Source organism: Danio rerio, chromosome 5 (genome assembly GCF_049306965.1).
Source record: "Danio rerio strain Tuebingen ecotype United States chromosome 5, GRCz12tu, whole genome shotgun sequence".
Classification (NCBI taxonomy): Eukaryota; Metazoa; Chordata; class Actinopteri; order Cypriniformes; family Danionidae; genus Danio; species Danio rerio.
The window spans coordinates 75639712-75666097 of NC_133180.1; the positions used below are offsets into that span (position 1 = coordinate 75639712).

The window sequence follows — 26386 nt, forward strand, 5'->3', positions numbered from 1 at the left end:
AGTCACATGACTGCGCTTTGGCGAATATGGCGTCACATTTGTTTTGTGGTAGAGTAAACCTAAATATTTTGAGAGAGGCTGCACGAAAAGACCTGCGCGAGTTTTTGGATAAATGTTCGGGAAGCAAGGTAAAGGTTTTCGTTTTAGTAAATGAGTTTATCCGGCTGTCACACTGTTAACTTAGTCAGAGTTTCCTCAAAATGTACTGCCTGTGTAAACACATAACCTGCGCTTGATGGTTGTGATGAAAGATTATTCCTGTAAACATTGTTTACTAATACTGTCAGTCGTGTAACATAGTATATGGAGCTCAATCGTCTTTTAATTAATGTGTTTTCCCTTTTATTATTTCTCCATTAAAGGCCATTGTTTGGGATGAGTATCTAACAGGACCTTTCGGGCTGATTGCTCAGTATTCACTTTTAAAGGTGAGAGATTGTATTCACAGATTGCATATGTTCATATCATATTCATTCAGCATGAAAATTGTATATTAAATATCAAATGTGTATTATTAATCTATATTATATCACTTGTATGTTAAAATACACGACACGCAGACAAATCAAATGGAAACAAATAATGAATAAAGGTTTGGAAAATGTATAAGGTCATAATGTAAACAACTATTGAAGTAATACTGGATTTACATTCGTACATTTAATAAAATAGTGAAGCAGAATTTATAAATGCAAATACAGATTTATAATGACATGCTGTTATTAGCACAAGGTGACGACTTGTGACATGGTGTCTAAATCTTGTTTACCACTCTACATTGAACACTGGGTCTAAATTTGCATGCAAGTATGATTTCCAAACAACATTAGCACTATTTAATTGACTGTGAACAATGTACTTTGATAGTCATTGGCTGCTAATTTGGTTTCCCTGTTTAGAAATGGCAAATAATTATTTTCCGAAAATATATTAAGAAGGTGAAAGTCTGAATGTGTGAATATAAAACCTACTTTACCCTAATAAAAGCTCAATTTATTAAATTTTAATTGTTTATTTTTATTTATTTGATTTGTTTATTTTAGTTTTATTTATTTATTTTTATTTATTCATATTGATTTGATTTGTTTATTTAATTGAATAAATTAATTAATTTATTTTTATTTTTATTTATTTGATTTGTATATTCATTTAATGTTATTTATTTACTTTTATTTATTTTATAAGTTTGTTTAATTTAATTAATTTATTTTTATTTGTTTATTTATTTAATTTTATTTATATTTATTAGATTTTTTTTATTCCATTTTATTTATTTACTTTTGTTTATTTATAGTTATTTGATTTATTTATTTAATTTAATTATTTATTGTTTATTTATTTATTTATATTTGATTTAATGATTTGATTTGTTTTTTTGGTTTTATTTACTTGGTTTTTATTTATATTTATTTGATTTCTTCATTTATTCATTTGTATTTATTTATATTTATTTGATTTGATTATTTAATTTTATTAAATTTATTTATTTATATGTATTTGATTTGTTTATTTTTTAAATTATAATTATTTATTTTGATTCATTCATATTTGATTTGATTATTTGATTTGTTTATTTGGTTTTATTTATTTATTTGATGTGATTTCTTCATTTATTTATTTGATTTGTTTATCTTTATTTATTTACATTGATTTGATTACTTTATTTATTTAATTTTGTGTCTATATATTTTGCTAATGTGATTTCCCTGTTCAGAAATTGCAAATAATTATTTTCTGAAATCACATCAAGAAGGTGAAAGTCTGAATGTTTGACTATAAAACCAACTTTACCCCAATAAAAGCAGTTTTCAAACCAATAACGCAGTTTCGTGACACTGAATAGGTCACATTTAGTGGAATCTTTGCAAAGATTTTCATAAATATAAATGATGTTAGCTGAACATTCACAGTGAATGCAATACAAATTTATCCAAGAGTTGCTATCAATGCAATGTAATGCTACCACAAAACAAAATATACTAACATGAGTGTCTGCAACCCATCAACTATGATTTTTTGAGTCACATTTGAAAGATATATATGCATGTTGTGTATTGTTTGATAAGCTAAGTTTAAAAATGCACTGATTAACATGGTTGAGGTTTTATATTTGCACATTGCTTTTGAGATAACTTGGACATGCTCCCTATATTGTGAAACTTGTGGGTCTGACAACATTAGCACTATTTAATTGACTGTGAACAATGTTGTACTTTGATAATCATTGGCTGCTAATGTGATTTCCCTATTTAGAATTTGCAAAGAATACTTTTCTGAAATTATATTGAGGAGAAAGTCTGAATCTGCGAATATAAAACCAACTTTACCTCAATTTCAACATGGTACCTGTGGGACTTGTTTTTGTTTACTCATTGACATACCCATACTCATTATTGTGCTATTTGTTTTCATAAAGGAACATGAAGTGGAGAAAATGTTCACTCTTAAAGGAGGCCGAATACCATCTGCCGCCGTCAAGAATATTGTCTTCTTTGTTCGCCCGAGGTTGGAGTTAATGGACATCATTGCAGAAAATGTTTCGAGGTAAATCTAAATTCGTTTAGTTACTAAACAGCTCGTCAGATTTTGGCAGAGAAATCAAGAACTTTAGAATTTATACGCTTGTGTCATTCAGGACTTTAGAACCATTATGATTAGTGATTAACAGTTGACTCTTAAGCAAAATACAGAATTAAAAAAAACAATATATCTGTAAAGATTTGCACTTACCTTGTTAACAAACCCAAGCAAGCTAGACGCCAACTAAGGCCTTGCGGTCACAACTTGGCTAAAATTAATTTATGATTAATTTATATTTATTTTATTTGTTTATTGTTATTTTTTTAAATAATGATATTTATTGGATTTTCACTATAATACAGACATAACAACAATTCTTCAAAAGATACTCACACAACAACAACAACAAAAATAATAACAACACAGAACAGTGTAAAACGAGAAAAAAAAAAAGGCTCAGACTACCTATAAAACAGCACAACCCCACTTGAAACAGATCGGAAAAAAGGGATAATAATAACATTGTATGTTTTTCAGAAAACAATAGTTACAATATTCCTTTCAGCATGATAGGGCGAAGACTACGTTCCAAATAGTCCAAGTATGGAGTCCAAACTTTGAAAAAATTTTCTGTTTTTTTGTGTAAAACATGGGTAAGATGTTCCAGAGGAATCAACTCAAAAATTATCTTGTGCCAACCTTTAAGTGATGGAGATTTATCACTAATCCAATTAAGTAAAATATTTTTTCTGGCAGCAAAAGTCAGTATATTATACAGTTTCTTATTAGCCGATGAAAGAATGCGTCCATTAGGTATACCCAAAATCAACAAAACTGGGTCTAAATCCAATGGCATGTTAAAGATCTTTTCCATTTCCCCCAGCACCAAGGACCAGAATCTTTGTAGCTTGTTACATGACCACATACAATGCGTTAAAGTACCTACATCAATTTTACATTTTAAACACATAGGTGAATTAGAAGGGTTAAATAGATGTCTGCGGTTAGGGGAGATATGAAGTCTGTGTATTGTTTTATATTGTATTTCCTTTGTACGTGTACAAACAGATATTTTCTTAGCATTAGACCAAATATCATCCCATGTTTCCTCATTTGTTTATTTATTTTATTTGTTTATTTAATTTTATTTATATTTGATTTGTTTGTTTTTTTATTTATATTTATTTGATTTGTTTGCTTAATTTTATTTATTTATTCATATTTTTTGATTTGTTTATTTAATTTTATAAAATTGTATTTATTTATATTTATTTGATTTGTTTATTCAAATTTTTATTTATTAATATTTATTTTAAAAATTATTTAATTTTGTTTATTTAATTTTATTTGTTTTGTTTTTATTAAAATTTGTTTGATCAGTTTTTTTCATTTGTTTATTTTTTTAATATTTATTCATATTTATTCATTTATTTAGTTTATTATTAATCAACTTATATTAATTAATCATTTATTTTGTTTTTGTTTATTTATTCTGTTATTTATTTATTTTTATTTATTTATTAATTTGTTTGTTTGTATGGATTTTATTTTGTTTTGCCAACTACTTATTTTACCTGGATAAAAATATAGGATTTTGCACAAGACCATATAAAATAAAATAAAATAATAAATGATAATTTAAGCCTGCCTCACAACTTGGCTAAAATGAAATGCAATTAAAACCTTTGATATACAATATTCGGAAATTGAAATTATTATTATTTTTTAATCTGACATATTTGTAATTAATAAATAACATGCATTTTTTTTAAAAATGTATTATGTACGTAGGACAAGTTATGAAGTATTGAGAAAAAATTATGAATTAATTAATTAATAAATAACACTCATTTTTGAAAATCAATTCATGAAATGTCAGGATTAAGAAATAATGATAAATATAATTGACTCCACTCGTATTAGGACTACACAATATACCATTTTAGCATTGATATGCATATCCACAATAGTCACATCATAGGATATGCAATGTTAAAGGGGACATATTATGCAAATTATGCTAAAATAAGTCTCTGATATCCTCAGAAAGTGTGTGTGTGTGTGTGTGTGTGTGTGTGTGTGTGTGTGTGTGTGTGTGTGTGTGTGTGTGTGTGTGTGTGTGTGTGTGTGTGTGTGTGTGTGTGTGTGTGTGTGTGTGTGTGTGTGTGTGTGTGTGTGTGTGTGTGTGTTTCAGCTCAAAATACCACAAAAATAATGTTTTATAACTCTCTGTAACTGCCCTTTTAGCATTTGATCCTAATTATGCTGTTTTGGTGACTGTCGCTTTAAATTCAAATGAGATTGTGCTCTTTTTAAAAGAGGGCGTGGCTACAGAGGCATATGTGTCAGCATAGTGGCAGATTCAAAAAACAAGACTGACGTCTTATGCTAATAAGGGAGAGATGGTCTCTAGTGGGCGGGGCTTTCCCCTGGAGTCACACGTACAAAGGGAGAATGTCAATCAAAGTGTTTCTGCAGACTGATTTCATCAAGTGTGATTATAAAAAACAGAATTATAATTATACATTTTTACTATTAGAAGCTGGTTATAATCACACACTGCTGCCACACAACCCCAATTAAAAGTGATTTTTGCATTGCAGTGAGGATAAACTGCAGCCTCGTGAGTTTCACATTTTGTTCGTGCCTCGCCGGAGCCTCCTGTGTGAGCAGCGGCTGAAGGAGAAAGGCGTCCTGAACTCCTTCACAAACATCGACGAGTACATCCTCGACCTCATCCCTTATGATGGAGATCTGCTTTCCATGGAGTCTGAGAGCTCCTTTAGAGTAAGAAATATCTGTGCATGCAGAATACTGTCTTTTAGCTGCTTTAACATGTGTTAATTATGTCTATGATAAACATTTTATTGATTTATTTTGATCTTAGATTTAATTTTATTTATTTATATTTATTTGATGTGTTTATTTAATTAATTTTATTTATTTATTATAATTTTTTCATATTTATTAAATTTTATTTATTTTTATTTGATTTATTTAATTTTATTTATTTGATTTTAAAATATTTGTTTATTTCATTTGTTTATTTAATTTAATTTATTTAATTCACTTATTTATAATTATTTGTTTTTTATTTTATTTATTTATTTTTATTTATTTGATTTGTTTATTTAGTTTTATTTATTTTTATTTATTTGATTTGTTTATTTAATTTTATTTATTTATTTAGTTTGTTTAATTTTATTTTTGTTTATTTATTTTTGATTTGATTTGTTTATTAAATTTTATTTACTTTAATGTATTTATATTTATTTGGTTTGTTAATTTAATTTTATTTATTTATTTTTATTTATTTATATTTATTTGATTTGTTTATTTATTTAAATTAATTTATTTATATTTATTTGATTTGTTTATTTATTTAATTTAATTTTATTTATGTTTATTTGATTTGTTTATTTAATTTTATTTATTTTTATTTATTTATATTAATTAGATTTTTTTATTTAATTAATTTATTTATATTAATTTGATTTGTTTATATAATTTTATTTATTTATATTTGTTTGATTTGTTTGTTTAATTTTTATTTTATTAATTTATATTTATTTGATTTGTTTATTTATTTTTATTTATTTATTTTTATTTATTTGATTTGTTTAATTAATTTTACTTATTTATTTTTATTTATTTATATTTACTTGATTTGTTTATTCAGTTTTAGTTATTTTTATTTATTTATTTCAATTTATTTGATTTTGTTTGTTTAATTTAATTTATTTATTTTTGTTTATTAAAATTTATTTGATTTGTTTTTTTTCATTTATTTTTTTATATATTTGTTCATATTTATTTATTTATTTAGTTAATTATTAATCAATTTATATTAATTATTTATTTTGTTTTTGTTTAATCGTTTGTTTTTTATTTATTTATTTTTGTTTGTTTGTTTGTTTGTATGGTTTTTATTGTGTTACCTATTTATGTTACCTAGAAAAAAATATAAGATTTTGCAAAAGACATTATACAATTAAATAAATTAATAAATGATCATTTAAGTCTGCCTTTTTTATCCTTTTTCATATAGTTTGTATTAAATAAAATAAAAATTGGCTTACAACTATTAGCAGTTGACTGACAAAACATTGGGGAAAATAATGCAAAATACAAAATATATATATAAATACATAACTTTTGTTTTCTTTCATGATAGGAGTGTTATTTAGAGAATGATCAGACGAGCCTCTATCATGCTGCCAAAGGCCTCATGACTTTGCAAGCACTTTATGGAACAATACCACAGATATTTGGCAAAGGAGAGTGTGCACGGGTGAGTAGAAATGCATCTGTGCCGATTTTGCAAATTTGGCAAGTCTATTAATATAGCACCTTTCATACACAAGTGTGCTTTACTTAAACAAGAATAAAAGAAACATAAAATACTTTTATAAGAGATGAAAAACAAAGAATTAAAGTGATTAATGTCATCATTATGTCACAATCTAGTCTGTGCTTTTTGAACATTTCATTCTAGAAGCTTTCAGATATCCTCAATTCCAGCTTTAGTGGTGCTTATTTGAGTCTAGCGTGGTAAATAACATTTTTAGTTGGACTTAAAGCTTAAAAAAACACCATAATATGTTTGCAGATGTTTAGGAAACATGCTAAGTGAACATACTTGTTTATCTGAAAATAAATGGTATAGTCAGTTACTCTGCTTTGAGAGTGTATTGCGTGTCAGAATGTCTGTGTTGGATTTGGTCTCTATAACCAGCCCACTGCCAGTTCACCAGTTTATGTTTTAGTACCCCAGGTTGCCTTAAAGAAGAAAAAAACTGTGTATTTACTTTAAGTCATCAAAATATAAAGGCATAGCCAAAAGTTTGACCTTCGGAGGACAGTAGCAGCCATCAAAATGAGACTCTGAATGAGTTTAGAGGTATTAAATCCACATGAGGTGGTTTTTAATTATCAAATAATGTAAATATTAGAAATGTAAACATTAGCTGAGCAGCTTACTAGATCTTGAGGCATGCTCCTGTTTGTGTCGTCAATCTGGCAACCTGACTGGAGTCATCGGAGGAGAGACCGGACTGCAATACTTAGTTCAACCACTAGGTGTCAATTATACACACTGCACTATTAAAGTCCGCATGAACCGGAAGCTGTGACCATTTTTTTTCGCATTGTGATGCAGATCCTAAAGAAACAGATTATTAAATCAGAAAACACCATAGGCGTGGCTTGTTTTCTTTACTGCGAGGTGATTGGATGTTGTAAAGTAGGCATTTCATTCAGATAGATCTAGGAAAGGGTTTGGGGAAAGTTCTTACAACCCAACAGACTCCTCCTCCTGCTCACCAGTTCTGTTTAATATCAAAACTGACAGCTAGAGGGGCGTGGTTAAGTATGTTAGCCCCGCCCAATACCTCAGACAGACCTAATCTAGCAATGTGAGCTAACATAGTCAATATGGTTAGTTTGATTTCTTGTGTACTTTAGGAGTTAGTAAGTAATTGGGTGTGTGTATTTGCATTGCACTGTGTGTTTCTCTCAGCATGTGGCCAACATGATGCTGCGGATGAAGAGAGAGTTTGCAGGCAGCCACACTCAGATCCTGCCTGTGTTTGACACTCTTCTGCTGCTGGATCGAAACGTGGATTTACTCACACCGCTCGCCACGCAGCTCACATACGAGGGTCTCATCGACGAGATCTTTGGCATCACCAATGGTAAATTAGTTATTTATTCATTTTCCTTCAGCTTAGTCCCTTATTCATCAGGGGTCGCCACAGTGGAATGAACCGCCAATTATTCCAGCATATGTTTTACACAGCGGATGCCCTTCCGGATGCAACCCATTACTGGGAAACACCCATACACACTCATTCACACACACACACACTCATAGATCACGGCCAATTTAGCTTATTCAATTTGCCTATAGTGCATGTATTTGGACTGTGGGGGAAACCGGAGCACCCAGAGGAAACCCACGCCAATATGGGAGAACATGCAAACTCCACACAGAAACGCCAAATGACCCAGCTGGGACTCGAAACCAACGACCTTTTTGCTGTGAGGTGACAGTGCTACCCACTAAAAATAAGAGTTTATCTTGGAGATGCACCTCTCAAAATGAACCTGTAAGTCTGGCATCACCTGTATGTAGACGCTCATGTTGATTCTTTGCTTTGTCAGGTTATGTGAAGCTCCCGCCTGAAAAGTTTGCTCAGAAGAAACAGGGTGAAGGCGGCAAAGATCTGCCCACCGAGCCCAAAAAACTGCAGCTGAACTCCGCTGAGGAGCTTTACGCCGAGATACGCGACAAGAACTTCAATGCTGTCGGTGCGGCTCTCAGCAAGAAGGCCAAGATTATTTCAGCTGCATTTGAGGTTTGTGCTGCTTTCCTGCCTTATCTCACTAGCTAATGTGTGTTGGATCTTTTTAGTTAGACAGTTGAAGTCAAAATTATTAGTCCTCCTGTGATTTTTAATATTTCCCAAGTAATGTTTAACAGAGGAAGGACATTTCCACAGTATGTCTGATAATATTTTTTCTTCTGGAGAAAGTCTTATTTGTTTTATTTCAGCCAGAATGAAAGCAGTTTTTAATTTTTTTTAAAGCATTTTAAGGTCAATATTATTTGCCCCCTTAAGCAATATTTGTTTTCGATTGTGAATATGTAGAAACCTTGTACTGTCACTTTTGATTAATTGATTCTCTTTTCCTGTTTTTAATAACTCTTTTTAAACACAAGCATGTAAACCTGCAAATCTGTTTTCATCATTAATAATAATAATAATAATAAATGATTCAAATAAGCATTTAACATGATTTGCAGACTGAAATTCAGCTTTGGGTCACATGATAATATTACATCTTATAATATTTAGAAATATAAAATAGGCATTTTTAATTGCGGTATATTATTGTTTTTACTGTATTCAAATAAATGCAGCTTATGTGAGGCAAACAGACTTCTTTTCAAATGTTTCTATCATGTGAAACCTGCCTGTTATGATGTGTTTAACAATCATTATAACTTAAATCCTTAATTGTTTTAATATTTATTTATATTTTTTAAATCACATCAACATTTATATGTATTTATCAATAATAATAATAACTCCTTACATTAATATAGCGCTTTTCTGGGCACATAAAGCGCTTTACACATAGAGGGGAATCTCATCATCCACCACCAGTGTGCAGCACCACACACCAGCTGATTGGTGGAGATGAGACAGAGTGATGTAGCCAATTATAACATGGGGATGGTTAGGAGGCCATGATGGACAGAGGCCAGTGGGCAGATTTGGCCAGGATGCCGGGGTTAAACCCCTACTCTTTTTCAAAAGACATCCTGGGATTTTTCATGACCGCAGAGAGTCAGGACCTTGGTTTAACATCTCATCTGAAAGACGGCGCTCACTGAGCAGTATAGAGTCCCCGTCACTATACTGGGGCATTAGGACCCACATAGACCGCAGGTTGGGCGCCCCCTGCTGGCCTCACTAACACCACTTCCGGCAGCAATCTAGATTGATCTTAGCTTCAGTGGGTGACCATGTGAGAGTCGCAGAGAGCAAGCTAGCGTATTTATGGATGTACTATATCATCTTTGCATCAGTTTACAGAAAACGAATTAACCGCTTGTGTGAGGTGTTTGTAATGCAGCGTCTACGGGGGCAGGAGAGTAAATCTGACATTATTCTCTCTTCTGGCTGCCGTTATCAGTCTCACACTATTTTCACAGATTACATTATTTTATATGACATAAACATTACACATTTACACAGTTTTCCTTTTTCTGAAAGTCTTGGTAACACCCTTAGGGAGTTTTTCTTTATTATTTGAGCAAATAGGACTGTAAAAAAAGTATTTGTTGTCCTCTCCCATTCACTGCGCTCTGAGTTTACACAACTAAACTGACTTCTGCTGCTGAGAAACCCTGAAGTGTGAAAAGTGCATTGTTAATAAGCTGTTATATTTCTGACTGTGTTCCAGGAGCGACACAACGCCAAAACTGTGGGAGAAATTAAGCAGTTTGTTTCCCAGCTGCCGCACATGCAGGCAGCGCGCAGCTCTCTGGCCAATCACACCTCCATCGCTGAACTTATCAAAGACATCACCAGTAAGACTGACTGACAACATTATGTAGTGTTTCTAAGCCAATGTGTTTTTCAGTTCTTACCTTTTGTGGTTCTGGACATCAAAACCAGTCATAAAACTGAATAAATAAGCTTTCCGTTGATCTTTTTTTAGGATAGGCCTGAAAATATTTGGCTGAGATAAAACCTGGAATCTGAGTTTGCAAACTAATCTAAAAACTCCTAAATCCACCTTTAAAGTTGTCTATATGAAAGAGTTGAACTTATTTTGTGGGTGTTTGTGTTTGGCGTGTCTCTTTGTGTATGTTTGGGGGTGAGTTTTTGTGTGTGGGTCTGGGTGGGTGTGTTTGGGTAAGGGTAGGGGTGTGTTTGTGTGTGTATATGAATTTCATAGCTAAATACATTATTAACTAAATATTTAGTCTTGATATGTTTAGAGTAGAGAATTTAGAAAATGCATTGAACATGATCTTTAATATTCTTATTTTTATTTTTATAATATTATTTTATGCATAAACTCTAAAAAAAAAAAAAAAAATGTATGTGTTTTCGGATATTTTCTAAAATCTACATGTGTAATGTAACACTGGATGTGCTCCAGGCTCACATGTCTGATTTTGCTTTGGTATTTTAGCAAATAGTCTTCATCAGATATATCTGTCTCCTGTGTTTCAGCTTCAGAGGTTTTCTTTGACAGTCTGACGGTCGAGCAGGAGTTCATGACTGGAGTCGACACAGACAAGGTGCTTCGTTTAGCTTATAACTCCAATTTAAAGCCAGTATAAGTGTTCAAATCACCTTTGTTTTGTACATTTTGTTATGATTTATAAAACTAACAGAAACTATTTTACTTTTTTGAAAGCTTTTTAATTGAGTTTTTAAATATTTTCAAGTTAAAGTCATACATTAGTGTTTATCGATCTTAATATTATGTGTATAATAGTATTATTGTGTGTGTGTAATATGTAATATTTTTTTCACTTTTTTTACAGGTCAGCACTTATATTGAGGACTGCATTGCGCAGAAAGACCCGCTGATAAAAATCCTGCGGCTGGTCTGTATGCAGTCTGTCTGCAACAACGGACTCAAACAGAAAGTTCTGGACTACTATAAGAGGGAGATCCTTCAGGTATTGCAGAGAAAATGGATTTGAGATTTGCTTATGGCCTTTGAACGTGTTTCTTGAGAAATTGACAAGATGTATTTTCTGACAATAACGAGTTCATTTCGGGTGTTATTGATATTAAGTACATTGAGGCTTTAAAGCAGGAGTTCTCAATAGCCACGTTTCCACTATCGCGGCTAAAGCGAGCGAGTCAAGGCCAGTTGCGTTTCCACTGTCACTTCCGGGGCCTGATCAGGCTAAAGCGTGGCTTTCTCGCGGCCAGCGGCTGGCCTTTTTCGGCCCGCCAAATACCTTGGGCCAAAAAGGGCCAGCTGGGGCTTCGGGGTGGAGTGAAAGGAGAGGCGGACTTTGCCTGAGTAAATGAATATGATGAATGAGAACACACAGGCCTGTGTGTATAGACATATAATGTGATGCTGTACAGTAACGTGTCATTTGTTTGTTTCGGTTGGCTTCATTTTAATGGTTTGGTGATGATGATGCGTGGGCGGGTTGTGTGACATTTGATTCGGGGGATGTTCTGGAGGCAGGGTTTGCGTGACACACTGCAAACTACTAGCCCGACAGTGTAAATGCGACATGATTTCAGCTTCACTGCTCAACCTCACGGGCGATTAGCTCAGCCCGGCCCGGCCCAATAAAAGCCTTGGCTCGCACTGGCCCGACAGTGGAAATTCGGCTATTAAGGCTTCAAATTCAGAATTTTCAGAAATGTTAAAGGTCTGTAAATGTTGGTTATAACAAAACGTTATTTTAACAAACATAAATCAACCCTCTTATAAAATAAGTGCATTTTTAATTAAGAAAATACATTAATAAGTGTAAATGCGGCAAAATGACTTAGTCACACTTAAAGAGACAGTTCATCGAAAAATGAAAAGTCTGTAATTATTTACTCACCCTTTACTTGTGTCAAACCTATTGGAGATATTTTGAAGAATGCTGGTAGCCGGCACCCATGGTTTCAAAAAAATGAATACTGTGGAAGTAAATGGGTGCCAGAAACCATCATTCTTCAAAATATCTTCTTTTGTGCTCAAAAGAAGAAAGAAACTCAAATAGGTTTAAAATCACAAGAGGGAGAATAAACGAGAGGGGTCTGGATGCAGACCTGGTCCAGTGCAATCTAAGCTGCATCCAGTGATTTGTAATGCACTCACCTAAACCCCACCGGTCACTCACTCCATTGAGTGCATTGTGTCTGACATCATAAAGGCTGCATCCAGATAGTATTGGAATAAACAGTGAGGTAATGTTCATTTTTGGGTGAACTATCCCTTTAAATTTTTCTGTGAAATGTTTTTTTAAATTGTTATTGTCTGCATAAAGCTGAATCTGACTTGCTTTAAAATTGGTTTAGACGTACGGTTATAAGCACATTCTGACCCTCAAGAACTTGGAGAAGGTTGGTTTGCTCAAACCTCAGAGCACCATGAGGAACAACTACCCAACAATCAGGAAAACACTCAAGCTGTGGATGGAGGACGCCAACGAACAGGTTTGTGCTGTTACTCATTTAGTGTAGTTTCTGGTTTATTTTTGAAACGGCACTTTATGTACGTGTGTAATGAAGTCACCTTGAAACGGAAGTTAACGTTTTCCTTATTTTTTCTCTATTGTGACGTACATCCAATTGAAACGCTCCTGAAATGAAAATAAGTAAATGAATAAATAAATGATTTCAACTTTTGGGAACCGAATAGATTGTTGGAAGATGAGTGTTGCATTCAAAACGAAAGAAGATTTAAGAATGGATGAAGTCAAAGTAGAATTGAGAAATGCCCTGATAGCTCCGCCCCAAATAACTGATAGCCACGCCCTAAAGGACTTATAGCTCCACCTTAAAGGACTGATAGCTCCACCCTGAATGACTGATGTCCCCATTCTGAATGAATGACTGATAGCCCCGCCCTAAATGACTGATATCCCCTCCCTGAAGGACTGAAAGCCCCGCCTTAAATGACTGATAGCTCCGGCGTAAATGACTGATAGCCCCGCCCTGATTGACTGATTGCTCCACACTAAAATAATAACTCTGGCCTGAATGACTGATAGTGCCTCAGTAAATAAATGATAGCCCCGCCCTAAATGACTGATAGCCCTGCCCTAAATAACTGATAGCTCTGCTCTAAATGACTGATAGCTCCACCCTAAATGACTGATTGCCCCGCCCTAAATGACTGATAGCCCCGCCCTAAATGAGTGATAGCACCGCCCTAAATGACTGATAGCCCTGCCCTAAATGACTGATAGCCCTGCCCTAAATAACTGATAGCTCTGCTCTAAATGGCTGATAGCCCCACCCTAAATGACTGATAGCCCCACCCTAAATGACTGATAGCCCCACCCTAAATGACTGATAGCCCCGCCCTAAATGACTGATAGCCCCGCCCTAAATGACTGATAGCCCCGCCCTAAATGACTGATAGCCCTGCCCTAAATAACTGATAGCTCTGCTCTAAATGGCTGATAGCCCCACCCTAAATGACTAATAGCCCCACCCTAAATGACTGATAGCCCCGCCCTAAATGACTGATAGCCCCGCCCTAAATGACTGATAGCCCTGCCCTAAATAACTGATAGCTCTGCTCTAAATGGCTGATAGCTCCACCCTAAATGACTAATAGCCCCACCCTAAATGACTGATAGCTCCACCCTAAATGACTGATAGCTCCACCCTAAATGACTGATAGCCCCACCCTAAATGACTGATAGCTCCACCCTAAATGACTGATAGCTCCACCCTAAATGACTGATAGCCCCACCCTAATGACTGATAGCTCCACCCTAAATGACTGATAGCCCCACCCTAATGACTGATAGCTCCACCCTAAATGACTGATAGCTCCACCCTAATGACTGATAGCTCCACCCTAAATGACTGATAGCTCCACCCTAAATGACTGATAGCTCCACCCTAAATGACTGATAGCTCCGCCTTGAATGTGAAATGTAAAAGTGTGTGTGTGTATATATATATATATATATATATATATATATATATATATATATATATGGACTCACTGATGTTTCTTCATGATGTTCTCTCTCTCTCCTGCAGAACCCGAATGATATCTCGTACGTGTACAGCGGCTACGCTCCGCTCAGCGTTCGCCTCACTCAGGTTCTGGCGCGACCAGGATGGAGGAGCATCGAGGAGGTGCTGAAGATGCTGCCTGGGCCACACTTTGAGGAACGACAGCAGGTTCCCACAGGCCTCCACAAGAAGCGTAAGTGCATTGATTTACTTTATAAAAATATGCTCATTTTATATTAAAGGCCACATGAACCTGAAGCTGCCACCGTTTTTTTTTTGGTTTGTTTTTACGTATTGTAATGCAGCTCCTAGAGAAACGAAATATTAAATGAGAAAACTTCTGTTTTGTTCACCACAAAACTAGTGACATGAGCTAAGAAAATCAATACGATTTGTTTTGATTTCATTTGTGCTGTAAGGTCACCTCAAGAAGCATAAATGCTTTGATTTACAATTAAATAGATGCTCGTTTTAGGTGAATATCAACAAGCAAGCAATTTTGTGTTTAGACATATAAGCATAGATGGCTTGGCTAAAGCAAGGCTAAATTGGGCTGTCAGTGAAAATCTAATAGACATCAAATGCAGATTAGTTAGATACGTAGTCACAAACGTAGTCGTTCATTTTTTTGTATTTGATGACTAGGCTAGTTTTGGGCTTTTCTTTGACGTCTATTAGATGTTTAATGAAAGCTCAAATTTGGCCTTGCTTTACTGAGGCCGTCTTTGTTTAGACGTCTACAAAGAGTATAGAATCACCAAGAGGCGACACTCTAGTGCAATTTGGGACACAGTCACTAGAGGGCGCAGTGGCCATTTTGGAATGAAAACTCCAATAGAACAGCAGCATATTATAAGTCTGTAAAATAAACTATTGAAAGTGCTGATGATTGTGATAGTAAGTGCTGTATTGTCGTTTTTCAGGTTGTATCTTCAGCTTTAATGCGCTTTTTAAATATATAAATAAAAAACAAAGCAGCTGCTCGCCATCGCAACAGCAATAAAATCCAATGGACAGCCGACCGCTTTCACTCCAAAATAGCGGAATCCAGGGCTGTTGCTGGGCGCTGCTGTTGCAATAGAACGTTTTATTGAGTGTCGCCTCTTGGTAATTCTAAGCTCTTTGGCGTCTATTAGACATCTATTAGCCTTCTTTTTATTCCTGGATAAATGTTTTGATTTACTTTTTAAAAGATGCTAATTTATTTTAATAACACCCTCACATTATTAGTAAAAAAATACTAGCTAAACTGTAAAGATGGCTCCCACGAGCAAGCTGTATGCACCCTAACTGAATATTGCGTTACACTAGCTATGTTTCCAGCCTCCTATTTTTATGCGCATTGTAGATATGCACATACAAAACGGTTGATGGAAACGTCAAGATGAAAATGCGCATAAAGTTATTCACATAACTGAGTAGGATAAACTTTTTATTCGATAAGATGCGCAATTGCGCATAACCTTCGATGATAACATGTTTACCGCACAAATTTCAGCATGCTCATTAAAAAAGGTCATGTGATTTTGTTATAAGAGATCATGTGATGATCTACTGCACACGACAAGCGACAGACCGGAAGTCATTCATTTCCAATGAAGAATAGTGCGGGAGCTGCGTGGAGTTCCGATCATCTACGTATGCGGCAAATTCAGATCCGATTTGTTCTGGGGATCCGTTGAAATATTTGAAGACCGTATGCGACCGGCCGACCAGATGTGATGTATTCCAGTGTTGTCTAAGCTGGTCCGTGTGTGCGACGCTTATTTGGTTATTTTTTTAAATCAGAAAAAGTGTATATTAAAAAATAACAAACATTTATTTTCATAAATGTAAGTAATAAAGTAATAAAAATATATATTTTTTATGTTGTCTCCACATTCCCTCCAATATTTTTAGCGGTCTATGAGTTTCTAGTTTTCATTAATTTTTTCAACCATGATGAACGCACAGAGAATATAGACTCTTGCTTTCAATTCGGACACTGCGAGAACAATTCAAAACTGAAAATTCTGTGCGACTCCCACAAGGGGGCGTAATCCGACAGTCGTGTCCAAATGTCGTGTGCAGTGGAAAGGCGGCTTTATTGTTTAAGCATTAGTGGTATTATATTATTAATGACCTCCAGAATCACGAGCGTCTGTGCTCCGCATCTTAACACCTTAAATGCCACCGCGCATTCACTCCATGTCAGGATAGTCTTCTGAGGCGCAAGTCATTTATTAGATGAAGAAAAGATTGATGCAGCTACTTCGACTGCATCAAATGCAGTTTTTACTGTTGATATTTGGCGGCAGTTATTCAGAAAGTGACGATTTTTTTTCGCTTTCACTCGTTGGATGGAAACGCTGCTTTATTCGCACGTCTTTTATGCGATAATCCAGTTTTGCGCATAAAGCTAATTCATAGTTTTGGATGGAAACATAGCTACTGTAGAAAAACAAAAATAAGTTTTAATTTTTGTAATAAAGTGAAGGTCACAAAATGTAGTCTTTCAGTCATTCACATTTAAGTAAACGTGTTACCTGCTGTTGGATTTGCTTTATTTTTATGTGTGTACCAGTCAGAAAATTACTATTGAAATAACTGAATGTGTGCAGAAGTACAATGTTGTTGATTAATATCGATGTGAATCTGCAGGTCAGCCTGGAGAAAACCGCACCACTTTAGTCTTCTTTCTGGGGGGCGTGACGTACGCTGAGATCGCCGCTCTGCGTTTTCTCTCTCATATGGAGGACAGCGGGACCGAGTACATCATCGCCACCACCAAACTAATCAACGGCACCAGCTGGGTCAAATCTCTGATGGATCACCCAGAGGAAAACCAGCAGTGACGATCAATCCTGTTTACGTTATTAAAACTGTCGATGCTGTTTTGTCGGATCATTATAATAACCGTCAAGCTGCCTTTTCTGTTGCCTGTTTTGATACTAATTTATTAGTCAGAAGACACTTAAGCATCTTTCTACGGCTGGTACAGTAATAGTTCAGACTTTACAGTAAGCTTTCATTAGTTAATGTATTTACTAACAATGAATGATACTTGTAAGGAATTTATTCATCATAGTTCAACATTTAATAATGCTTTATTAGTGTCCAAATACATGCTGGTTAACATTAATGCACCGTTAGTTAACATGAACTAATCAATCACTGACATTAACAAACACTGTAATAAACGTATTGTTCGCTGTTTGTCAATACATTAACTAATATAACCTTATTGTGAGGTGTTACCCAGTAATGTAACTGCATAAACATGCAAATGTGTTTAATAACCCTCTTTGGATATTTCCCTGTTATCTGTTAGCAACTTATTTGAAAATGCATCCCTGGTCTGTGTGAAATGAAAACTATGTCAGCTTGAGCACATTCATATTTCACTTATTTACGGTTCACTGTAAAGTAGTGGTTATTGACAATAACGGATTAAATCACTTAAAGTTAATGACTCTACGGTTACTAACTCAATGTTAATCTGAACCTGTACTATATTCACTCTCCTGAGGAAAATAAAACTTTTTTCTTTTTTTTTTTACACAAAACTCTTAGGAACATCCTTTTCTATGCTGCTTGTTTTCAGGTGGATCTATGTCCCTTTTTACAAGATGTAAATATGTCTCTGAGGTTGCTCTGAGGAAGTTTCAGCACCTAATTCCACACAAACATTGTTTTATAACTCGCTAAAGCTGCCACTTTTAGGCTTTGATGCTAATAGTGGTGTTTTGTAGTGGTGGGCAAAGCGAGGCTTCGTGAAACACTGAAACTATCGAAGCAAATGTGTCAAAGCTTCGAAACACCACTCAACGGCGACACCTAGTGGTCATTTTTTTTGTATTTCACTGAAACAGCTTCAGCAAAGAACAGTTGAGCAAATTGAGGTATCAAACCCTACTTGGTAGCCTTGAACTATCAAATGGTTTAGTTGAGCGGTTAGAGTTTGTGACTACCATGCGGGAATAATGGGTTCGAATCCAGACTGACACAATTGTTTTGAAATGCTTTAATACCATTGTATCGTTTTGTTTCAACGTTGCTCTGACATACGAATAAACACCTTGTAAATAAATTTGTATTGTTTTGTTCATAAAACAGGGTTGTTACTAGATCAGATACAGTTGTGGCCAGAAGTTAACAATAATTATTTATATTATTAATTAAATTTCCCATTGTATTTTATTAACGTCTATCCAAAACCTAAACCCATCACAGTACTGTAAAAATATGAATTATTGTTTTACAGTGTTACAAAAATTATGCTAAATTGATGGCATATCCGCAGCTGTATCCTATCTAGGCTACACCATAAAACAGTAACATGATTAAAATACATAAAATCATGATTTTGGAGTATTTGTACTAGTCGAGATTCGAACCCAAAATAAATTTGAAATACAGTACTATAGTGCACACGCACGGTCCACTACGCCATACAAGACAGAGTCATAAGTAAGATCATGCCAGTCAAATGCAGATTCTCCGGGTCATGAAACACCTCTGAAATGATCGATGCTTTGAATCGCTTTTGTCACGTGACCAAGTGTTTCGAAACACTTTAGTCACGTGACCAGGGTGTTTCGGATCATGCTTCGGTGCAGTGTTTCGAAACACTTGCGCTTCGGGATCTCGACACTGTGTCGAAACGTCAGTTTCACGTCAGCCATCCCTAGTGTTTTGGTGACTGTCGCTTTAAATGCAAATGAGATTGTGCTCTTTTCAGAACAGGGTGGAGCTACAAATGCCTATGTGTCAGCATAGTGGCAGATTCCAAACTCCAGTGGACAGATGGCTGCTTCTCACTGAGGGCTGTTTATGCTAATGAGGGGGAGATGGTCACTAATGGGCTAAGCTTTCCCCCTCTGATGACATGTACAAAGGGCGAATGTCAATCAAAGTGTTTATGTCAAGTGTGACTATACAAAGTATAATTAATATATATTTTACCATTAGAGGCTGGATTTATTCACACACTGCTGACACAACTGTGTTTAAAGCCCTCATGAAAGTGATTTTTACTCATGCCACAGTTCCACGGAAAAGTGATAGTCAGGTGGTAATTTGTGTATCTTTATTTTTTCATGATTTGGATATGGGTAACACAAAGACCATGCGGGTCAGGTAGTTGAAACGGTAGGCTACAAATAATTAATTAGTTATGAATGAATTATTTATAATTAATTAATTCACCGTCACCTACGACGACGATGCCATCGTCCATCACGATGTTCCACATTAGACATTGTGCGATGCCAAATTGGTCAACAATGCCCCAGTCCCCTTTAAAATCTTCAAAGACAACCAGTAATATTTACCAGTCTGATTGACCAGAAATAAGGCTCCCTCCAGAAGAACAATTCTGTAAAAATTGAACTCTGTTAAAAAATAAAACAGGTCGGCGCAATTGCCTAGTGGTTAGCGCGACGACATATGATGCAATAGCACGTCAGGGCGTCGCGAATTCGAATCCCGACTCGACGACATTACCCTACCCCCTCTCTCTCTCTCTCTCCCTCTTCGCTTCCTGTCTCAATACTGTCCTATCTAATAATAAAGGCAAAAAGGCCAAAAATAAATCTTTAAAAAAATAAATAAAACAGGATGGAGAACAATGTTGTCTTCCACTTGATGAATGAACTAGTCACACAGAGGCGATATGATTGAAATGCTTTATAAACAGCAATAATCATGATTATTACGATCATAAGTAGAGTTTGATGAGCTCGTCGCTGACGGCGGACGGCGTCAACACACCGAGGTCTGTGAAGAGTAAAGTGATGAGGGATGGAGGAGTGTAGTCGATCAGCGGGTGCTCCTGATTCAGATCCTCCGCTGTCTTCAGCACATCCGCCTTATACTGAAATACACACACACACACATTCAGGCTAGCCATCTGCTGCTATCAAATAGTCTTGTGGCAACTCATTCCTGAAGTTATTAATATGGTATATGAAATTATCATGATATTTAAAGTCCACATGAACCGAAGACTTTTATTTCAGTATGTTGATGAACTTCCAACTGAAATGGAATATTAAGTGACATGATATTATAAACGTGATGTAATAACCACTATAACTGGCCCATTAGAAATAGGGAATCGATACATTTTATATACACACGCACACACACGTTTGTTTTTGTGAAAAGTGGGGACATTACATAGATTTCCACTCATTTTATACTGTCCAAACCGTATATTATATTGCCCTCACCCCACCCCAACCATCACAGGAGACTGTGTGCAGCTTTACTCTCTGATTAAACTCATCCTGTGGGATTTATAAGCTTTTGGAGAAATGGGGACGTCACCAATTGTCCTCATATTTCACCTCCTTTTTGTAATACCGGTGTCATAACCATGTCATTATACAGATTTGTGTCCTGATATGTCACAAAAACACGTGTACACACACACACACACACACACACACACACACACACACATATATATATATGTGTGTGTATATATACATATATAAATATATACACACACACACACACACATATATAGATTGTTTTTTTTTTAATTCCAGCTTACCTTGAATCTATCAGGCACGTCCTGCTGGTTTAGAGGATAAAGTCGCACAAACTTAAAGCTCTCTGCCACCACATAAAAAGGTTTGTTATGTGCTTTAGAGCAAACAGCCATCTGATAGGTGCCGATCTGGAAAACAGATGAAAAAAAACAACAACAACAACAACATTAACATTTTAATGTTAAACTCTACATTGTTTCAACCAGAGGAAAAATAACAAAGTACTTTTAAAAATGTTCATTTTAAGTGTTTATTTCATTATATTGATCTATTTGTGTCTGCAGATTTCAACTGCAGTATATATGGATGATTCTAGAATTGCAGGTACATTTTACGTCTCCAAAAAAACCCTCTTACATAATGTATTATTAATTATACTATATAACATGTTATAATATAATATTATTCTCCAAAATCAAAAAGCTTTAACAGTTTCCAATAATAAGAACAAAAAACTTCTTATATATTTTGTGTATTTAATTGAATAAGCAAAAACAAGTTAGCATGACACATCTATTTTCTGTATTATTTTTTCATTTAAGAAAATGTATTAAGAAAATCACAACAGAATCAAATGTTCTATATTTGAAGCATTTTGCATTATTTTGCATTAACAATGGATTCAGTTTACTGTAAATTATCATTCCAGTTTAATTAAAATGAATGGAAAAAGCCTGAAATGTACCTGTAACTACATATTTATATACTCGTTTATATTCAGAAGGTGATAACGAGTTTTTTTGGGTGATAACTAAATTGAAAATGCGGCTTAAAAAAAGTTCAGATTTTTGTTCTGGAAATGTATGCACAATTATGTCATTTCTGATATATAATATATATATAAAGTCAGAATTATTTGCCCTCCTGAATCGTTCGCCCTTCTGTATATTTTTTTCCCCCAATTTCATTTAATGAAAAGATTTTTTTCAGCACATTTCTAATCATAATAGTTTTAATAACTCATCTCTAATAACTGATTTATTTTGTCTTTGCCATGATGACAGTAAATAATATTTAACTAGATATTCTTCAAGACACTAGTTTTCAGCTTAAAGTGACATTTAAAGGCTTAACTAGGTTAATTAGGGTAAAGTTAGGGTAATTAGGCAAGTCATTGTGTAACAGTGGTTTGTTCTGTAGACTATAGAAAACAAATATTGCTTAAGGGGGCTGATAATATTGACCTTAAAATGATTTTAAAAAATAATAAAAACTGCTTTTATTCTAGCCGAAATAAAACAAATAAGACTTTCTCCAGAAGAAAAATATTATAGGAAATACTGTGAAAAAAATCCTGAATCTGTTAAACATCATTTGGGAAATATTTGAATAGGAATAAAAATAAATAAATAAAATCACAGAAGGGGCGAATAATTCTGACTTCAACTGTATAGAGTAATATAGTCTTGATCTATGCATGTCTGACCTTGTTTATAACACCTCCGCTTTCCACAACTCCCTCTGCACCGACAATCACCAGATCCACCTTCTCCAAGATATACCTGCAAAAAGTAAAAAAATAAATAGCAGAAGCTATTTTAGCACACAGCTACAATAATGAAGGAGTGGCTTCACAACAACTCTGTGACTGATCTTGAATGGCCCAGCCAGAGCCCTGACTGAAACCTAATTGAGCATCTCTGGAGAGACCTAAAATGGTTGTCCGCTTTTCAACTTGAGAGAACTGAAGAGGATTTGCAAGGAGGAATGGCACAGGATCCCCAAATCCAGCTGTGAAAAACTTGTTGCATCTTTCCAAAAAAAAGACTCATGGCTGTATTAGATTAAAGATGGCTTCTACTTATTACCTAGAACCTGTGATAGTTTTTCTTTTTAATAAATCTGGAACAAAAATGATCTTAAATTATTTTAGCAAATGGCTGCAATATAACAAAGAGTGAAAAATGTAAGGGGGTCTGAATACTTTCCGTAACCACTGTAGGTTTTACAGGAATGAAAGCAGTGCCTGACTACTGTAAAACACAGAGTAATAAACTCACCCGACTGCAGCGTCGAGCACTACTGTGACTGGGATGCTGAGCTTGCGGAGTTTTTCAGCCATAAGTTTACTATGATGAAACAGGGGGAAAAAACATGAATAAAACATTAACACTTAAAAAATAGATACTATATACACTAATAATATTGACCATAGAATTTTTACTTTATTATTTTTTTAATATATAAAGTTGAAGTCAGATTTAATAAGTTGTTTTTTTATTTTTCAAATATTTCCCAAATGATGTTTCACAGATTCAGGAATTTTTCACAGTATTTCCTATAATATTTTTTCTTCTGGAGAAAGTCTTACCTGTTTTAATTCAGCTAAAATAAAAGCAATTATTTTAAAACCACTTTAAGGTCAATATTATTAGCCCCCTTAAGCTATATACATATTTTAACAGCGTGAAGACTCACCCTGCTGAATCGGGCTGTGATTCAGTCACGTACACTGTGAAGCGTTTGTTATCAGCCGCTGCGTTCTCCAGAACCTTCAGGACCACTCGAGATGAGGAGTGGGTCAGGATTTTCTGCAAGTCATGGAAAGCAGATTTGTGATTCAAGCTGAATTTAGTATATTTGTAGGCAAAGTCAACAAAACATTGCATGAGTCAACATTATAGATGTTTCTATTACCCCAAAAATCATGACAGTACTAAGTAAAGATCATCTTCAATCAAATTACCTACCATAAATACATCAAAACTCAATGTTTGATTAGTAATATGCAACTTAAACAACTTTTAAAGGTGATATTCTCCATATTTAGACCTTAATGCAGATTTTCAAACAATCGTGTCTCTATGCTAACAAACGATTTCCTTAAAGGTCACATTTGAGCAATATAATGCTAAAGCAACACGCCATTTCGTCTTTAGCGGACTACTTACAGCGCCGTCTTTGATGAAGGTGTGGCACAGTTTACCCACTTTCCCCCTGGAGAGGGAGATTTTCTTCAGGAAGAGTTCACCTCGCTCGATCATCACATTCTTACACTGGGAGAGATCCTGGTGAACAGAAAACAAAGACAGTACAAGAGGAATCACGGAAATGATCCGTAAATCATATTGAAGTAAGGGATAATGTACATCCAGCCGGATGTTCTCGCAGATTAAAGCCAGACAGGTTTATCAGCAGCTGGTGTATAGTTATTTATTCTGTGGTGTACAACTGGCTGGATGTACATTATCCTGCACATTGTTAAAAATGTCGGTGATATTTAGGAACAGTAAAAATGCAATGCTGAAATTCTGTAAGCTAGTTAGAAGTACAGTTTTTTCTACATAAAAACAGAACAGATCTGCTAGATGGAGTGAAATGCTGAACTGACCGGATGTTCCAGTGATGTGAGACTGATGAAGCGCAGGAATAGTTCTCCGCCAGATGACACGGCGACGGATGAATCGGCCTCCTGCAGCCTGTGAATGGCCTGAGTCATGTTCTCTCTCAGGCCCAGAATCGTTTCACCTGCAGGAGGACAAGCATCGGTTTACATCAAACATCGGTTCATATCGTTTCACATCCTCATCAAGCATCCTCTCATATCTATATCATGTATCGGTTCACATTAGTTCACATCAGTAAACATCAAGAATCGATTCACATCCAAATCAAGCATAGGTTCACATGGTTTCAAATCCATATCAAGTTTCGGTTCAAATTAGTTCACATCCAAATCAAGCATCGGTTCAAATTAGTTCACATCCAAATCAAGCATCGGTTCACATTAGTTACCATCCACATCAAGCATCGGTTCACACTAGTTCACATCCAAATCAAGCATCGGTTCACATTAGTTCCCATCCACATCAAGCATCAGTTCACACTAGTTCACATTCAAATCAAGAAACGGTTCACATTAGTTCACATAATTTCACAACCTTATCAAGCATCAGTTCCCATCTACATAAAGTATCGATTCACATTAGTTCCCATCCACATCAAGCATCGGTTCACACTAGTTCACATCCAAATCAAGCATCGGTTCACACTAGTTCACATCCAAATCAAGCATCGGTTCACACTAGTTCACATCCAAATCAAGCATCGGTTCACATTAGTTCCCATCTACATCAAGCATCAGTTCGCACTAGTTCACATTTAAATCAAGAAACGGTTCACATTAGTTCACATAATTTCACAACCTTATCAAGCATCAGTTCCCATCTACATAAAGTATCGATTCACATTAGTTCCCATCCACATCAAGCATCGGTTCACACTAGTTCACATCATTTCACATTCACATCAAGAATCTGTTCACATCTATATCAATTATATCTTCACATTAGTTTATATCCACATCAAGCATCAGTTCACACCCACATCAGGAGTCGGTTCACATGCACATCAAGCATCGGTTTACAATCACATCTATGTCAAGTATTAGTTCACATTAGTTCACATCTAAATCAAGCATCAGTTCACAGTAGTTCACATCAAGCATAGGCTCACACCCACATTGATCCACATCTATATTATCCAGTTTCAGTTCACATTAGTTCACATCCACATCAAGCATGGGTTCACACTAGTTCACATCCAAATCAAGCATCGATTCACATTAGTTCCCATCCACATCAAGCATCGGTTCACACTAGTTCACATCCAAATCAAGCATCGGTTCACATTAGTTCCCATCTACATCAAGCATCAGTTCACATTAGTTCACATCCAAATCAAGCATCGATTCACATTAGTTCCCATCCACATCAAGCATCGGTTCACACTAGTTCACATCCAAATCAAGCATCGGTTCACACTAGTTCACATCCAAATCAAGCATCGGTTCACACTAGTTCACATCCAAATCAAGCATCGGTTCACATTAGTTCCCATCTACATCAAGCATCAGTTCGCACTAGTTCACATTTAAATCAAGAAACGGTTCACATTAGTTCACATAATTTCACAACCTTATCAAGCATCAGTTCCCATCTACATAAAGTATCGATTCACATTAGTTCCCATCCACATCAAGCATCGGTTCACACTAGTTCACATCATTTCACATTCACATCAAGAATCTGTTCACATCTATATCAATTATATCTTCACATTAGTTTATATCCACATCAAGCATCAGTTCAC

At 35.0% G+C, this 26386-nt stretch overlaps 3 protein-coding genes across 4 annotated transcripts in view; 1 reads left to right on the forward strand and 2 right to left on the reverse strand.

The window, feature by feature from the left end:
* vps33a (VPS33A core subunit of CORVET and HOPS complexes) lies at positions 1 to 18304 on the forward strand. Its single transcript, NM_001099973.1, is given in 13 exon segments — positions 1 to 128; positions 363 to 428; positions 2417 to 2544; positions 5124 to 5307; positions 6695 to 6811; positions 8039 to 8213; positions 8683 to 8876; positions 10492 to 10618; positions 11271 to 11338; positions 11588 to 11725; positions 13083 to 13220; positions 14784 to 14952; positions 17400 to 18304. Coding segments are annotated over 13 exon segments (1800 nt in total). The 5' UTR covers positions 1 to 26; the 3' UTR covers positions 17594 to 18304.
* Positions 1 to 26386, reverse strand: part of mob1a (MOB kinase activator 1A) — a 111020-nt gene that overhangs the window by 19342 nt on the left and 65292 nt on the right. The gene's annotated exons all lie outside the window — the stretch shown is intronic.
* eif2b1 (eukaryotic translation initiation factor 2B, subunit 1 alpha) overlaps positions 17797 to 26386 on the reverse strand; it is a 12013-nt gene continuing 3423 nt past the window's right edge. The window contains exons 3-9 of one of the 2 annotated variants that reach the window (XM_009302036.5): positions 24627 to 24763; positions 24187 to 24303; positions 23714 to 23826; positions 23296 to 23364; positions 22722 to 22797; positions 21298 to 21423; positions 17797 to 20613 (exon numbers count right to left, since the gene is read on the reverse strand). In XM_009302036.5, the coding sequence (XP_009300311.1) occupies positions 20458 to 20613; positions 21298 to 21423; positions 22722 to 22797; positions 23296 to 23364; positions 23714 to 23826; positions 24187 to 24303; positions 24627 to 24763 (794 nt within the window). In that variant the 3' untranslated portion in view covers positions 17797 to 20457. 2 annotated transcript variants of the gene reach the window in all.